This window comes from Portunus trituberculatus, chromosome 32, assembly GCF_017591435.1.
Source record: "Portunus trituberculatus isolate SZX2019 chromosome 32, ASM1759143v1, whole genome shotgun sequence".
Lineage (NCBI taxonomy): Eukaryota > Metazoa > Arthropoda > Malacostraca > Decapoda > Portunidae > Portunus > Portunus trituberculatus.
In genome coordinates, this window is record NC_059286.1 from 12,940,860 (window position 1) to 12,958,639 (window position 17,780).

Below are 17,780 nucleotides of genomic sequence, written 5' to 3' on the forward strand. Positions count from 1 at the left end.
ATTACTATCCCAATACATATCAACAATTAGTAGTACTAGTCTATATATACTTACAAGTATACCCACCACATGTCAACACACAACAAAATACTTTTCAACGTTTATTTGTACAAACTATGTCAGGTCAAATATATCCAGCATCAAGATTGGTTCAAAATACTTTGTCTCGGTATGCGAGTTGCCCCACAAGATGAAACAAAATAATATCACAGACTAACGATCAGGTTGTACCCCCGAGGAACTGCCCTCACTTGGCTCTCTTGCAACGTGACTATAAAAATAGAGACTGGGTAGGTGGGGGGATGGTCAGGCAGCAAAGAACACATGGAAATCTTAACATGTTGGGGAGCTGTGGGAGGGTGAGGCGGCAAGGTGGTGATGTACTGTGAGGTGTTAGTTCCTGAGGGAGACGACCCCTTCACCCAACTGACACTCGACAGGGAGGCGCCTGACACTGGCAGCATTGTGGTTGGGACTTCACGACACCCTCCTAACCCATTTAACACTGCTCAGCTGCAGCTGTACCTAATATACTACTTAAAATGCTACATTATAAAATGAGAAACTGCATAATGAACACAGGAGCTAGTTTTTGTCTTTTAAATTGGAAAAAGGCTAAAATGTGTACACCAAACTATAAAACATCTAAAAATCATTTGTAGAAGTACTCATCTACTAAAGTACATTAAAATCTTAATGAAAAAATGTGTGTGTAGCACCTATAAGAACTAAATGAACAATTAACACAAAAGAACATCTATCTTCAGTGTTTGATTTCCAAATTACATTAAAACTATAGTGACAAACTAGAGCCATTGGAAAAGTTTGTGCCTTGCCAAAACAGGGAGGATCCATCAGACACCACCTCAGATCCACAAATTTACAATTAGGCCGAGGGCCGCAGGCTCGGCAGGAAACGTGATGCTGGGGTCATGAAGCTCCAACCAGATGCTTCTTGTGTGTAAAGTCTTAAAAATAGCTGGTTTTCAAGAGCCAGTTTTGTTTTATGTTGTCATTCAGGTGGCAACAGTATTGTTGGTTTTGTACTGCATAGCAAGTAGCTTAAGAAAACACTTCCTAACAGACCTGCCACACTTCATTTGTCCTTGACAACTTCATAATAAAAAACTTGAAGGGATGTCACTTTAGCATGCACTACATTTTCAGTATTTTAAATTTTAAAAAATTTTGATATGAAATATTACTAATTTTCTTGCCTGGTTGCTTCATCTACATTGAAATGGTCTTCTGCTATAAAGAAACAGCACACTCATCAGAGCTCCTATTCTCCAGCCTGTCTCACAGGAAACGAGGCAAATGTAAAGTGTCTACCAGGGCATCATCTGGCTTTACAATTCCAAAATACTTTTTTCACTTCCAATTGACTATTTCTTTTCCACTGGAATGCTAGTGTAACTGAATAATTTCACCTACTTTTTCTAAGGCTATTCCCCAGCTGACGCCTGGGAAAACTACTCTTACAAACTGTATCTCTTCCCCCTCATGCACATCTGTTCTTTCTGGCATGCTGTTAGCAAATTATACAAAAGTTACTCCTTTTACCAATGACTCCAATAGTAAAAAAGAAAAGAAAAATATCAAACAAATAACTGGGCTTCTACCCTCTACATCTCCTCATGCTTGCCTTCACAACCACGTGCAGACAACACAGCAGAATGGGAGGTGGTGGTGGCAGCAACAAGACTGGCACACTCACTCACTCAAAGGTCTCACTTCAGGAGACTCCCATCACAGCCTCTAGGGTGTGTGTGTGTTTGTGTGGCACAGCAGCCCACAACACACCCTGTGGAAACTAGCTGTGAAGTCCGTCTATGCAGAAGTAAATGGAAAATGTATAAAAAAATTTATAATAAAAAAATATAAAAAAATAAAGGAGGAGAGAAGAGGGGGTATGCAACCCTCCATGTTTCAGCAACAAGGTGCTGGAACTGCTGCAGGTGTGGGTCTTAGGTGGACTGGGTCAGGTTTTGGTAGATTCTCTTGCCCCACCAAGCCTCCAAGTCAAAGGGCTTGAAGTCTATGAAAAAGAAAAAGAAAAAAAGAAGGGAGCCTTAGTTTCAAGAGAAAAATGACAAACTATATTTGATTTTCATTCCTACCTGCTTTGTTTCTACGATGGTACCTCAGTCTGCTCCAGGGCTTGTACCAAACAGGACGTATACATATGAAACAAAATAGTGAAGGGAAAGGGATTCATTCATATATATATATATATATATATATATATATATATATATATATATATATATATATATATATATATATATATATAATATATATAAAACCCTATTGTTATTGGCAATGATGGAATTATATAAAATAATTGAAACACTACTTAATACTATAATACATACAGTATTTGATGGTATATAAGACACAAACCTTTTCAGCAAGGCATATTCAAGAGCTTTCTTTTTACATGTTTAAGCATGCAATGTTTAAAGGAAGCAAGCAGTGCAACCAAGTTGGACTTGTTCCAAAAAAGGTGTATAGAGAGGTACTGTTGTTGTATTTTATTTATTTACTTATTATCTTTATTTATTATTATTATCTTTTTTACGTTATGGCCTATAGTGCCTGCAGGCATACTTGAAAAGTATATGTAGGAAGCACTGTTAAGCTTCCACCCATTAGTGGCGCAGGCAATTTTATTTAAAGTGGTACCATATTAGGGCCCCAAGTGCATCTTTAGTTTAACCACCTAGAACTTGGGTATCATGGTGACATGTAGGTAACTTTAAATCACTCGACAAATGCCAAAGTGTTTAAGGCTGTACATGGTGGGACGTCTGCCCGATCCCACGCACACCACCTTATCCACTACGTCACCGCCTCCCTCTCCTAGTAATCAATGAGAAACTTTGATTACCTTTAAAATTTCCCCATCACGGGTACTTACAAAGATCTTACTGTTAATTTTTGCATGAGCATCTTCATTCCTGAGTATAACAAGACTATCTATCCATCACTTTGCTTTATATTTAGTACACAAACCAACAGCTCTAGTATTAGTACTAAGACTACTATACATTTCAGTGGTGGATGAGCGGTGTTTTTTGCAGGTATCTCCTAAACGAATCGTTGGATGAGTATGACATTTCAACACACTACCTTCAACATCCGTTCGTAATTTATGGTTAACATACCACAGTGCTATATGTGTTATGTGAGGAGTTTACCGAGTGATATTACGCCTAATCCAGTCATCATATCAAAGGTGTTATACAGAATAGGACGAGTGTGGGGTACTCGTCTAACCCCTCCACCACCACCACCACCACCCTGAAGAACCCCCAGACCACTCCTCTATCCCAGTATCGCATGACCCTCTTCCCCGCTTCCCTCTTCACCCCCTATTCACACCATCAGCCTTCCACCTTTGATTTTTTTCCCTATTGTAATTACATACGTATAGGTATAATAGTTACATACGTCAGTATGTACATACATATCATACATTAATGATATTATTTAATACAATTGCTGGTATATGTGGACATGAAAACCAGAGTGGGTCAAACGACCGTGAAAGCAATAGCTAATTCCGCTGTTAATGGCCGTATAGCTGGATAATAAGCAACGTATCTAACAACAAAATAATATTATATATAAACTGGACCACTTTTTATGATCAATAGATAGACAATATGCAATAAGAGTATCAACTTTTCCTAACAGTAGAAGGTCCAGGTCACAGGTAATTCCAGCACATCATGTTCACATGGTTGACCATAACGACTGCAAACATGGCTCTTCTATATACTACACGTAAACGTGCTGTTGTACAGTAATTATCAACGTGAACCACTTCTTGCCTTCATGAAATTGTACCATACTAGTTAATAATCATATCTATACATACACACTTACAGAACATTATAATGTATAAATACAGTGGTGGGAGAAGTAGGGAGGGACACAGGAGAGAGGGAGGCGAGGAGCTAGGGAGAGGAGAAGAGGGATAAAGAGGGCGAGAACTTCCAAGACGTAGTAGTGGTTAGGAATGGTTTGGGTGGGTGTGTGGGGGGACCACACTTTCATTCGAATGCGTCAACATGACTCGTCGGCTTTGTATTATTTTTCACGGGTAAACTCCTCACATAACACATATAGCACTGTGGTATGTTAACCATAAATTACGAACGGATGTTCAAGGTAGTGTGTTGAAATATCATATACTCATCCAACGTTTCGTTTAGGAGATATCTGCAAAAAAACCACCGCTCGTCCACCGCTGAAATGTATAGTAGTACTAAGCAGCCATTAAAATCAGAGTCACTGGCTACTCAGCAGACAAATTGTGATCCGACAGACAGGCAATGCCTCTTGTGTTGCTGACTGAAGAATTCTATGCTTGCCTGTCTCATTCTCATGTATATCAAAATTCAAAAAGATATAATAAACAAGTAAATTTGTACAGTTTAAGAACTGCATCATTCCTGACAACTTTCACTGTCACACATTATCTTCAGTGTTTTATCATATCTTTATGAAAATATGCAAAGGTGAAGCTTGATGACAGGAATGAGCATCCTCTGAATACCCAAGTGCCTCTCAACACTCAGTGACTTGGACACTCACCTTGTAGTGCTGGGTGTTCATTCTTCTCTTGGTAGTATGTGATTACATTCCCTGGAAAAAAAAATCCACAATCAATCACTCTTTTTATAACCCTGTGTTCGTGAGTCTCTTGCCACCACTTGCAAAACGTTTGTTGCTACTCACTTCTACAAAATCATAGCACATGATATTTACAAGAATGTACAAATAAGTAACAGAAGGGAATGAAAAGGACAGGTTACCAATAACTAACCAGTACAAAATTCAGAGCCTGTAAAATGGAAATGCCAATTCCTTGTGACTAAGGAATAACATGATAATGCAGCAGTGAATTTGATAATAATACCTTTGTCCTGCACTGTGATCATAAAGCTCATGAATCCACCCTGTTCTTTCAACTCTTCCACTGCTATTTGGCACATCCTTCCTTAATTACTAACCACCCAGGCATTCCTACTTATTCTACATCCACTTCTGAACACTATACACAAGCTAGAAACTGAAAAAAAATATCTTATCCACTTTCTTGTACTATTATATAAAGACTTCGCACATTATCCTTAGAGGTGTCAATTGCTGCATGTCACAGTGGAAAGATTGATACCAGAGCCACCTTGAGTTACAGTCCAACACTCACCTCTGCCATCATGACCATTCTGCTTGCCCATCTCCATCTCTTTACACACTCTGCCCCACGCTGTAAAGAGAGAGAGAGAGAGGTGTTAGTGCCAGAGCGAGGAAGGTGGCGTGGCTGTGTAATAATCTATACATCAACACACTTCTGACTGCCGTGCTGTCGGTTTACCTTCATATATAAATACACCCATACTTTGTTCAGAGAGAGAGAGAGAGAGAGAGAGAGAGAGAGAGAGAGAGAGAGAGAGAGAAACCAGCTGCCTTACATTACTTTTTAGATCATATATTTGTTATCAGGTACGATGCCACTTGAAATCAAAGTGCCATCAACCATAATAAGGCGTGAAGGGCACTAATCTGTGTGTGTGTGTGTGTGTGTGTGTGTGTGTGTGTGTGTGTGTGTGTGTGTGTGTGTGCGCGCGCGCGCGCGAATAAAAAAAATGGTTTATGGCCAAGGTCTTCATCTTTCCTACATCTTCATTGTATCTGCTAACACACACACACACACACACACACACACACACACACACACACACACACACACACACACACACACACAGCCTCTTCCTCAGTAGGTGTTTGCTTCTCACCCCCGTCTTACCAAGGCACCTCGTACAATTTGAGATAACAAGTTGAGTGGGGTCAAGGTACACACACACACACACACACACACACACACACACAAAGGAAGGATAACTTCTCACAGTGGTTCAATCAGCAATTTGTCTTACAATATTACCAGATAACACACACACACACTTTTGTTGCCAAGAGTGAAGACTTGTTCCAGTACATTCTATAATAGGAAGAGCGGTACCCATGACCCTCCACCTCCACCTCCTCCTCCTCCTTCCTGTCTCCATCCACCCTATCCAAGCATATCACGCCAACCGGCCCAGCCCGGCTGGGTGGCTCTGGCTGGGGTCCAATGGGCGGCAGGCACATAGTGACGTGAACCAATCCGCGGCCACGGAATGGAGGCGTGGCTTTATGGATGATGCAACCCACCGTCACCAGTTCCCTCCGCATCCCTACTCGCTAAAACCTTACTCTTCTACTTCTTTCTCCTAACATGGCTAACAATAGTACACTTACCGTCACTGCACCCTCACCCCCTGTCACCACTCCACCACACCACACCACACCACTCTTATCACCTCCACACATCACCACCACAGCTTTCGTCACTCACCCCCAGACCCTCAAACTCCGTCTACCCCATCACTCACCCCCTCCCACAACCTCCCTGCCAGACATATTCATAATCTCCACCCCCCCTCCCACCTTTCCCCAGCCCTACGCCATCCAGCTCCCGATATAGACTCCTGCTGGGGGGTTGGAGGTAGGAGATGGGGACGGATAGCACGTGGAAACCAGACGACTACGCAACCACGCCAACGACTCGGCATGGAGACACGGCGGTTGGGCGACCTTGGATGGCAGGACGATGAGGTGGCTGTGCTGGTGGTGGTGGTGGTGGTAGTCATGGGTATGTGGATGGGTATAAACTAGGAGTCGTGAAGAGGCCAGAGAGAAAGTTAGAGAAGGAAAAGGAAAGTTAAGATAGAAAAGAGGACACAGGGAAAAGGAAACTTGGAGAATAGAAGAGAGGCCAGAGAAAAATGAAGTTAGAAAAGAGGTCAGAAGGAAAATGAAAGCTGGATGGACAAAAGTAGAAAATGTAAGGCCAAAGGAAAGTTAGAACAGACTGAAGTACAAATTCTTAGGGCATGTGGGAGAAAAAAAAGTTTAAAGAACAGAACAACAGTTAAAATTAAATAGAGAAGCAATAAATCAAAGAAAAGAAGAAAAAGCTGAAGGAGAGACGAAGTTCCAGTGATTATGTATGAATGATGAGACACAATAACAAAACGAAGGAAAGGGATGAGAATAAAACGGCTAAAGGATGAACAATGGTAATGAAATGCCCGTGATGCACTGGAGATAGCGAGGTTGAAAGAGATGAAGACGGAATCACAACAATAATAATGAGACGTTACGAAAGGACACAGTGAGGGAAAGAAAGACGTGGCGGGGAGAAAGTAGAGTTGAGATCGCAGCATGGTGGCGAGAGAGGGAGGTTAACCGAGATGAGGACGAAATAATAAAGACACGTTACGAGAGCGCAGGAGGAAGGGAGAAAGCAACAGTTTACGAGGCCGTGGAGGGGAGGAGTACCCTGGGCATGCCACACCAGCAGACAAGTGACAAGGTAATGGCAGATCGCCGGCAACCTACCACTATCTCTCTCCGTCATTACATATCCCTGGTTCCCCCTTCCCTCTCCCCTCCCGGTTTCTCACCCCTCCACCTTATTTCTACCTCCGTACCCAACTTCCCCCCCCCCCATACAATCTCCTCGTTCCTCCTCCCGTCCCAGTATATCACACTCCTCCCCCAACGCTTCTCCCCACCTCATACACCCCACAAACCATCCACCACACTTCACAAACACTTCCTCAACCATCCACACACACAAATCCACACAAACCTTCCTCCTTACCTCCCATAACCCTCCCCAACACCCTAGCCTTGCCACAGCAGTAATATCAAGAGTTACAACTGCATTGCTACCCGGCGCCAGCTTTACGAAGGCCAGTGACGAGGAGGAACGATACGGGACTCAAGGTAACGGGAGGGAGTGTTGCATCAAGACAGTATGGTTCATGGAGATCTTCTGTGTATAGTTCTGATGGTTGTCTCATGTGATTAACTGACTGGATGGTTGAGTGATTGATTACTTAGATGGCTGGATGGCTGAATGAATGATTGGCTAAGTGACTGGCTGAATGATTGACTGGCTAAGTGACTGGATGGTTGAATGACTGACTGGCTAAGTGACTGGATGGCTGAATGAATGACTAACTGACAATGGTTTATGACTGGAAATGTCTTTACGTTGCTAGTACAATGCATAGTAAACATTAAAACCGTAACAAACACGCTAGATAATCATACAAATGGTTAAATAGTACACAAATTACTAAATAAGATTGAATATTACATGAAGTAGAAAACAAAACTAAATATTACATCAATCCATTAATACGGATAGTAATTACATAAAAATACGGTTAAAAGATGCAGTACTCTATCATTCGTTCCTTTCTCTGGTAAACTCTAGAACTCCCTGCCTGATTCTGTATTTCCAACTTCCTATGACAACTTCATTTACGAGAGAGGTTTCAAGACATTATCCCTTTTTCTTTCGTATTATGTTGCCCTTGGCCAACTTTCCCTCCTACATAAAAAAAAAAAAAAAAAAAAGTGAAGAAAGTGGCGTGTTTGTGATTACTTGTTCCTTATGTATGGTCACGTGGGAGCGAGGGTGAACTAACTGAACTAGTCCACTCTGCCTCCTTCAGTGGTGGAGATAAGCACGAAGAGAACGTTAACACAAAGGTGACGGCCAGTGAGAGGTTCTGCATACGCTCATTACCTTCACATGTAGATAACACCGCGTCCACCACCTCCACCACCTAAATAACGTGGAAAGAAGACGCAGATTTCACCGTGACAATCACCAGCGTAGCAGAGATGTGGAGTCAACTTTCCAACGGGAGAGATAAGATGTTCACCACCCGACGATTGGTGCTCGAGAGAAAGTAAACGCAATACTTTTGTTTATCGAATAAAAAGTATTAAGTGACCCTTTAGTATTTTCTTGTTCTATATATGGCATTTAAAAAGTCTGTTTTTTTTTTTTCCTTATTTCTTCATATCCTGGACACCTAAAAAAAAAAATAATAATAAATAAATAAATAAAATAAAATAAATAAATAAATAAATAAATAATAAATAAAAATAAATAAAATAAACTAAAATAAAATAAATAAAACTTTAAATCCTCGAAGTTGCTGACACACACACACACACTACAATTACTGTCTCCATTAGTATGTGTGTTCCTGTATTTCATGGTGCTCACAAGCATTGCCACGTGTAGGACGGACATAGACAGCTTCTCTTTTCTTTGCTTACGACACTACCAACCACACCAAGTCACACATAACAAGTCAAACATTCCACATTTCCTTCCATTACGTTGCCTTTTCCCTTAATCTCTTCTCAAATCTACTGACAGCCTCGTGATGTGGAAAAACAAATATACTGAACAAAACCCCGGTAGATTCAGGATTTTAGGCAGCTTAGAAGGCAGGTAAGTGCGTACAAGATAAGTGGACTTGTTACCTTGAGTTTAAGTACCTCGCACGAAAACTCCAGCAGCGACGACCTTCATGTGTTGTTTTATCATGCGCCATCACACTGTGCAATGCGATAAAAGTGTTCGACTCTTTCCTTCACACCAACCACTTTTACCGACAAAACAATCACACACCACCCACCTTTAGCGACAAAACAATCACACACCGCCCACTGTTCCTATACACTAAAGAGCAAACCTAACAGTATAAGTAGTAATATTAACTCATTATTAGCTTGTGTCTGTTCCTCCCTTCATATAATCTCATGACTAATAAGCATTCCACTACTCCATTCCAGTTTCCACTCCACCCCGAGACACCAACCACCTCAATAATTACTTCTACTTCTATCTCCTCCTCCTCCTCCTCCTCCATCTCTTGACCATTACACTAATCACCTCCCCTCTCTCTCTCCTTCTACCTCTCCCTCCTCAAGTTCTTCAATGCAAGGATTCATCTCGTCCTCAGTGTCTGCCATCAATCAATTCACTGAACAAACAAACGTGTCGCGGCATCACACACACACACACACACACACACACACACACACACACACACACACACACACACACACACACACACACACATTATTTTATTGCCTCCAATGCCACTATACTTTTTATTAGTCATATTCAACTACTATAATTACATTCGCTGCTGCTGCTACTACTACTACTACTACCAATATTACACTATCAAGCGCTACCAAGCAAGACAGCCGGCTACTCTCCTCCTCCTCCTCCCGACTCCGTTCCCCACTATTTATCCCCCCCTACCTCCTTATGACCAAGCCGGCTCTCTCTCTCTCTCTCTCTCTCTCTCTCTCTCTCCACCATTACCACTGTCAAATAATTGGTTATGAGAGAGAGAGAGAGAGAGAGAGAGAGAGAGAGAGAGAGAGAGAGAGAGAGAGAGAGAGAGAATCTTAAGTCAAAATACGAAAGGTGTGGCGGCGGCGGCGGAGGAGGAGGAGTCTTAATGAGGGGAGAAGAAATAGTATCCACCCCATACAGTTAAGGGCTCTCTCTCTCTCTCTCTCTCTCTCTCTCTCTCTCTCTCTAATCTGCTCTTATTGGTATTTTTTTCTCCTCTCTCCTTTCCTCCCTCCTACATTCCTCGTCTCTTCTTCCTTCCCTCCATTCCTTCCTCTAAAGAGTTCATCCGGTGCCTTTCCTCCCTCCCCTCCCCCCTCCTCTTCCCCTTCCTTCCCATTCATCAATTTCACTTCCTCTTCTCGTTCTCAGGTTTCATTTTACAACCATGTCTTCCTTTTCTTCTTCTTCTTCTTCTTATTATTATTATTATTATTATCATTCCTCCTCCTCCTTCTCTAATTAAATTCCTTATTATGTTCCAGTGCAGAACTTAAATCTTTCTCTTCTACCTCCTTTTCTTCTTCCTCTTTCTTTCGCTTCTTCTAATTCCTCATCCTTCATTACTTTTTTTGTTTCTATTCTCCAGCACAATAATAAACATTGCTCCAACTTTTCTCTTTCTGCTTCTTCTTCCTCTTTATCATCATCTTCTTTTATTATTATTTTCTCTTTTTCTTCTTTTTTTTTTCTTCTTACTACTACTACTAATACTTCCTTCTCTTCCTTCATTTATCTAACCCTTCCCTTGGTATGCATTCTTCTTTCTTCTACACCAAACTATTCTTCCCCTTCTGTACCTAATTATTCTCCTTCCCTTTTCTTCTTCTTCTTCTCCTCTTCCTCCTTGTTAATCTTCAGTACATGACAACTATCTTTCTCCTTCTCTTACTTTCTTTCTTCGTCTTCTTCCTTCTCCTCCCTTCTCCAGAGCCAAAGATAGCACTATATCTCCCCTTCAGCATCCATTATCATCCCCACACACACACACACACACACACACACACACACACAGAACATCTTGACAACTACCCGCCCTTTCCGTCTTTCCTTTTTTATGCTTTACACTTTAAATAAATAGCAGGGAGTCACTGACACCTACTACTACTACTACTACTACTACTACTACTATTACCACCACCATTACTACTATTACTATAAACCACTACATCATCAAAATACTACCACTAACTTTAATCCCAGAGAGAGAGAGAGAGAGAGAGTGACGTCAAAGAGAAGGTGGAGGCGGGGAAATGACGTAGGAGAGATGAGAGGAGCATGTGAGAGTGAGAGGGAGAGGAGGAGGGGAGGGGTAGAGAGAGGGAGTACGAGTAGAGAGGGGGGAGAGGGAAATAGGAAAATGTAAGAGGAGGAAATTAAGAGTGAGAGGGAAAAAAAAAGTAAGAGCAAACAAAATAAAACAAGGAGGAGGAGGAGGAGGAGGAGGAGGAGAGGAGGAGGAATTGGCACCTCTTCTATTTGTTTTGTGAGGGGGAGATGGGGAGGGATGGGGAGGATGGGGAGGAAAGTGAATGGAGAAGGATGGAGGATGGAGGATGATAAGGAGGACATGGAGAAAGATGATAAAAAGAAGAGAGAGAAGAAAGAGAAAGATAGATCGGAAGAACATGATACAAAAAAAGTGAGAATAGAAAGAGCGATAAAACGATGGAAAAGGTAGAAATAAATAGAAGAGAAGGAAAAGAGAGAAAATGGATAGAAGGATAGAGGGAAAGAAGACAATAAGGAAGCAGAGAGAAGAGAGAGAGAGAGAGACGAGGGTGGAGTGAGGTGAGATGTGTGTGTGTGTGTGTGTGTGTGTGTGTGTGTGTGTGTGTGTGTGTGTGTGTGTGTGTGTGTGTGTGTGTGTGTGTGTGTGTGTGTGTGTGTGTGTGTGTGTGTGTGTGTGAAGTTTTGATATTTATGTGCATTTAGGTTCATTTCAGGCACAAAAGGGAGGGAGGGAGGGAGGGAGGAATGGGGTAAGGTAGCAACATGATCTAAATAAAGAGAGAGAGAGAGAGAGAGAGAGAGAGAGAGAGAGAGAGAGAGAGAGAGAGAGAGAGAGAGAGAGAGAGAGAGAGAGAGAGAGAGAGTGTTTTATTGTTACTATTGCCGCACTAGTGGTGGTGGTGGTGGTGGTATCAAAAGCTTTTCGTCTCATCAACTCCCCTCCTCTGACTGACTGCCTTCAGCCTCTTTCTCACCGCCAAAATGTTGCAACTCTATCTTTTATCGTTATTTTCATGCTAACTGCTCAACTAATCTTGCTAAATGATGCCTCCCCTCCTCCTGCGGCCTCGCTGCATAAGACTTTCTTCTTCCTCTCATTCCTATTCTATCCAGCTCTCTAATACAAGAGTTAACCAGTATTTTCTATTATTCATACTTTTCTCTGGTAAACTCTGGAACTTCCTACCTGCTTCTGTATTTCTATCTCCCTACGACTTCACTTCTCTTAAGAGGGAGGTTTCAAGACATTTCTCGCAGACTTTCGGCTAATTCTTTACTGTTCTGTTGGGGAGCTTGCATTAGGTGGGCCTTTTATAATACTTTGTTGCCCTGACAAGTTTCCCTCTTACATAAAAAAAAATCAATTACACTAATCTCTCTCTCTCTTTCTTATCTGTTAACACTTGGAGCTCAAATTAATCAGAGTACGTAACAAGTTTGAACACCGAGAGAGAGAGAGAGAGAGAGAGAGAGAGAGAGAGAGAGAGAGAGAGAGAGAGAGAGAGAGAGAGAGAGAGAAACATTATTGCCTTCACTAACAACTTACGATTTAAAACACGCCTCAAGTGAATAAGTAACAGCTGCATAAATCATCAGTGTTGAAATAGATAAATCCACGACATGAAATCAAGCAACTGGACACTTGTGAGACGAAAGCAGACTTACAGAAGCAGAAAATAAAAACAACTAATAAACAAAACCTTAACGATAATAGTAATAGTAGCAGTAATATTTTCAAGCCTTCATTACCCCTTTGATCTCTCATTACCGACTTGGCATCTCCGTAACCCTTCTTCATCTTTTGTTGTTGTTGTTGTTGTTTTTGTTGTTTTCCTAAGCCAGTAAACATCCTGCATTAAAAGGAAAAAATATGCACTTCTACTACTACTACAACAACTCCAGAACTATCACTACCAAATCTTATGTCACACACACACACACAACTAGTACACATATGTTGCGAAGTTGTTCTCTTCAAGTGTTTCTATTTCCTTACCTATTCCAGAGAGAGAGAGAGAGAGAGAGAGAGAGAGAGAGAGAGAGAGAGAGAGAGAGAGAGAGAGAGAGAGAGAGAGAGAGAGAGAGAGAGAGAGAGAGAGAGAGAGAGAGAGGTGGGAGGAGTTGGCATCTTCGCTAGAAATAATACTACTAATAGCAGTCTCGAAAATATTACGTCAAAATCATTAAACTCATCCTTGGTCACTCTTTTTACCTCTCAGTATTTTAGTGATCTAGACTTTCCCACACGCCAATTAGCCATCCCATTACCTACCAATGTTCATTCAATTTTTCATCCTTCCAGACAGTTTTGCCATCATATCTTTATATACTCTCTCTGTCTCTAACCAATCCCTTTACTTCTTTCTACCCTATACCACCACCACCACCTCTTCCTCTCTGTGTCCATTTCTTTCATCCTTCTCCATATAGTTCCTTATCCTTTATCTTATCCACCATTGCCTTTATCTTGTTTATTCTATTCATCCTTCTCATCTTTCACCTTGGCTGCTTAGAGACCATTTCTTGCTATCCTTGTCTATTCTTCTTTCCTGTTTGTTGGTATCATTCTCTCTTCTCTATCCTTTCAAATTCCTCTATTCTCGATTCTCTCAGGAGTTCCTTAGTTGCTCTACTCTCCATCCCTCACCCTAAGTTCTGTTTTCACACTTACTCTTCATTATCAGTCTTATTTCTCACTCTGCTATCTATTCTTCACTATTATCATTCTTCCTCACAGCTCAAGCCTTGTTTCATCCTTGTTTCCTATTTTTCATTATTATCAAGTCACTCTATTCTACTTCTCTTTGCATCTTAAACATTCACACTTACTCCCTATTCCTCATTATCAAGTCCTATTTCTCACTCTGCTATCTATTCTTCACCTATCATAATTTTCTTCCTCATAGGTCAAGTCTTGTTTCATCTTTCCTATTCTTCATTATCAAGTCCTTTCTCTCATCCTACTCTTTATTCTTAATCCTCCTCCTCCTCCTCACAGCTTATAGTCTTTTCATCCTCATTCCCTTTTCTTCATTATCAAGTCCTTTATCTCAATGTACTCTACTCTCCACCGTGTCATAGCTCCTTAAGTCCTGTTTTCATCCTTCAATCCCTACTCTTCATTTTCAAATCCCTTCTCATGGTACTCTTTATTTCTCATCCTATTCTCATTCTCCTCATCCCAAGTTCTGTCTTCATCCTTACCCCTATTCTTCATTATCGCATGCTGGTTTCATCCTTATTCCCTATTCTTCATCCTTCTCTCACTTTATTTTCCTCCTCCTCCTCGCAGCTCATCCTTATTCCCTATTCTTCATCATTATCAAGTCCTTTCACTCACTTTATTCTCCTCCTCCTCCTTGCAGTTCAGTCCAATCTGACCTTAACTCACAAACTCTAAGCCTTGTCCGTATTCTCTAACTGGTCACGGGTGGGCAAAAACCTGTCCTGTCCCAGCATATCCCCTGCGGCACCCCACCGTCATCCCCCTCAGCCCCACAACCCAGCCAGCCTCTCCCTCCAGCCTGGGTCAAGTGCATACCTATCTCTTCCTACCCCGCTGTCTTGTTCCACACACGTAAAGATAACCGGCATGCGAGTACAGGATTTAACGCCCTTCAATACTGGGACACATTTTTGCCTTGAGATTTGTGTACGATTAAACCATTTTGACATTAGGAAGGGTCTATGCAGGTCAGAAGATTTTGAGAGAGAGAGAGAGAGAGAGAGAGAGAGAGAGAGAGAGAGAGAGAGAGAGAGAGAGAGAGAGAGAGAGAGAGAGACGAATTAGTATGAAGAAATGCGTGTAAAACAGAAAGGAAGGAAAGGAGGAGCAACCACGTGATAAAATATAAGCGAGGGAGCAATGGATCAAGATGGAGGAGGAGGAGGAGGAGATAGCAAAATGGCAGAGGTGACTGGGGTTAGTGACAGGAAGGGTAGAGTGTTAGAGGAAGGGGGAAAGGGCAGGCACAGGAAAGGGAGAAGGATTGGGGGTGATACAGTTATGAGGAGTATCATATTCCTTCTGTTTGTCACATTGTATAAACCCAAGCTCTTATAAAACCAAAATAACAATAACAGCAATATAATAATAACAATAATAATAATAATAATAATAATAATAATAATAATAATAATAATAATAATAATAATAATAATAATAATAATAATAATAATAATAATAATAATAGATACTAATTGAATTCTTAGCCAAACTAACATAAAACAAAAATAAACAATAGATAATAATTGAGAAAACAAAATAAATTAACAAAAAGGATAACTAGAGAGAGAGAGAGAGAGAGAGAGAGAGAGAGAGAGAGAGAGAGAGAGAGAGAGAGAGAGAGAGAGAATTTCAGGCAATCATATAATAAACTCAATCGGTATAGAAAAAAAAACGAAAAAGAAAATTAATGAAAGAAAAAAGAAGAAAGAAATGTTCCATGATGTCAACACTCACAGTCATTGAAGAAGCGAATGAGCTCCTCGTGCTGCGGGGAGATGGTGTCATGAGGCGGGGAGCGACCGTTGCTGGGCCGCCCTCCCTTCCCGCCTCCGCCCACTGGCTGGAACACAGGCCGCGGGGAACTGAAACACAAAACACTTGCACTTACTTCACGGGTCACGCTTGTCGGGAGATGCAACACACACACACACACACACACACACACACACACACACACACACACACACACACACACACACACACACACACCCCAAGGACATTGAATAAAAAAAAATAGATAAATAAATAAATAAACTTCAAATTCCGTGGATAACAAACTGCTTAACATCCCCCTCCTCCCAAAAAAACTGGATTCATTAAATTCATTGTAGTTAGCAAACATGCATAGTTTAAATCTGTTATGCCTACGCTTACGCTGAATGCCTGACGTTGTATCATGAGAAATACCAGGCTTACGAAATTCCAGTTGGTATGAATGCATATTATGTTTTAGAACTAAATGTTATTCATGCGCAGTACTTGTTATAGGTCTATGATTTCAGAGTCTACTGTTGCATCATGGGAAACACCAGATTTTATGACTTTCTAGTGGGCATACTGTACATACTTCCTGAAAGGTTGGATATCCTTCCGTACACATTCAATCCTTTAGGAAGTAAACAGTTCACGCTGGATTTCACATTACTAAAATTTCTGATTAGGGGAGATAAAACTTTGTATGCACTGTTCAATGCCTGAAAAACTCGATTTCTCCATCTATTAACTGGACACAACCTTCAGCAAAACTGTCCCCTTATGACAGTTCTACACTGAATATCCTCAGTCTGTTCTCTACTTAAAATCTAAACTGGAAACCACTTCTCATCTCTAGTTAAGTTTTATGTTATTAGGTGTTATGATTCGTGTCCACCAGCTTTTCTTTATTTTCGACTCTGTTCAGGGACCGGCATCTCAGTGGGTCTTTTTCAACTTTTGTTGGTGCTTTTGCCGGTGCCCTTCTTAAACAAAAATAAAAAGAGTTCAACCCTATTATGTATACTTTAATGATATATAGCTAACGTAACAAGGGAGCCTAGCGTTGCATCACTGGTTGTCGTGAGGTGAATACTAAGCAGTGATCATGATACGTGATGATTTACTGAAACTATAATTCGTCTCAGTACATATATTAAAACAAACGTATGGTATGTCTATGTTGAAGTTCATGTGCGGTACTTGCCATAATACAAACATTTTCTACACTAAAAAAATATTGGTTTTGCATGTTTGCAATGAACTAAATTCCACAACGTGAGGAAACCAGAGCCTTTGAGAAGTAGAAACATGCTCATTATAAAAGAACTGCATCATGAATCAGAGATCATAAAAGTAAAATGACTGCAGGCTATTTCTATTAAGGTATGCTTGCAATTTTCATGACGCATAACTTAATAACTAACAAAATGCTGCATTCCTCCATGAAGTAGAAACAAGAATTACTAAACACGAGTATTACTTCTCAAGGCAGCATTGGACACTTAATAGCAGTGCGGAGACATCTGAAGCGACATTATCCTAGTTCCAAGAACTAGCAAGGGGGCGTTAGCAACTAAGTGTTATCCTGCATCAAGCCATTCTGCCACTGCAAATCATCGCCGCGCCGACTGCCCGCGTAAACTCTCGTCCAAAACACGGTATTTGAGAGACGGCTACCTAAACTAATGCTTCTTGTCTTTCCTTTAGTCATCATAACTGCTATAAACTAACGGAATGTAAGTTAAATGCAACGGTTCACTACTAATTATA

The 17,780-nt window shown here is 41.1% G+C and overlaps 1 protein-coding gene across 1 annotated transcript in view; it reads right to left on the minus strand.

Annotated features, from left to right (window-relative positions):
* Nucleotides 1-88: 88 nt before the first annotated feature.
* Nucleotides 89-17,780, minus strand: part of LOC123511795 (MAPK regulated corepressor interacting protein 2-like) — a 27,395-nt gene continuing 9,703 nt past the window's right edge. The window contains exons 4-7 of the mRNA XM_045267810.1: nucleotides 15,990-16,117; nucleotides 5,219-5,278; nucleotides 4,603-4,653; nucleotides 89-2,038 (exon numbers count right to left, since the gene is read on the minus strand). Of these exons, the coding sequence (XP_045123745.1) occupies nucleotides 1,968-2,038; nucleotides 4,603-4,653; nucleotides 5,219-5,278; nucleotides 15,990-16,117 (310 nt within the window). The 3' untranslated portion in view covers nucleotides 89-1,967. The remainder of the gene's footprint in view (nucleotides 2,039-4,602; nucleotides 4,654-5,218; nucleotides 5,279-15,989; nucleotides 16,118-17,780) is intronic.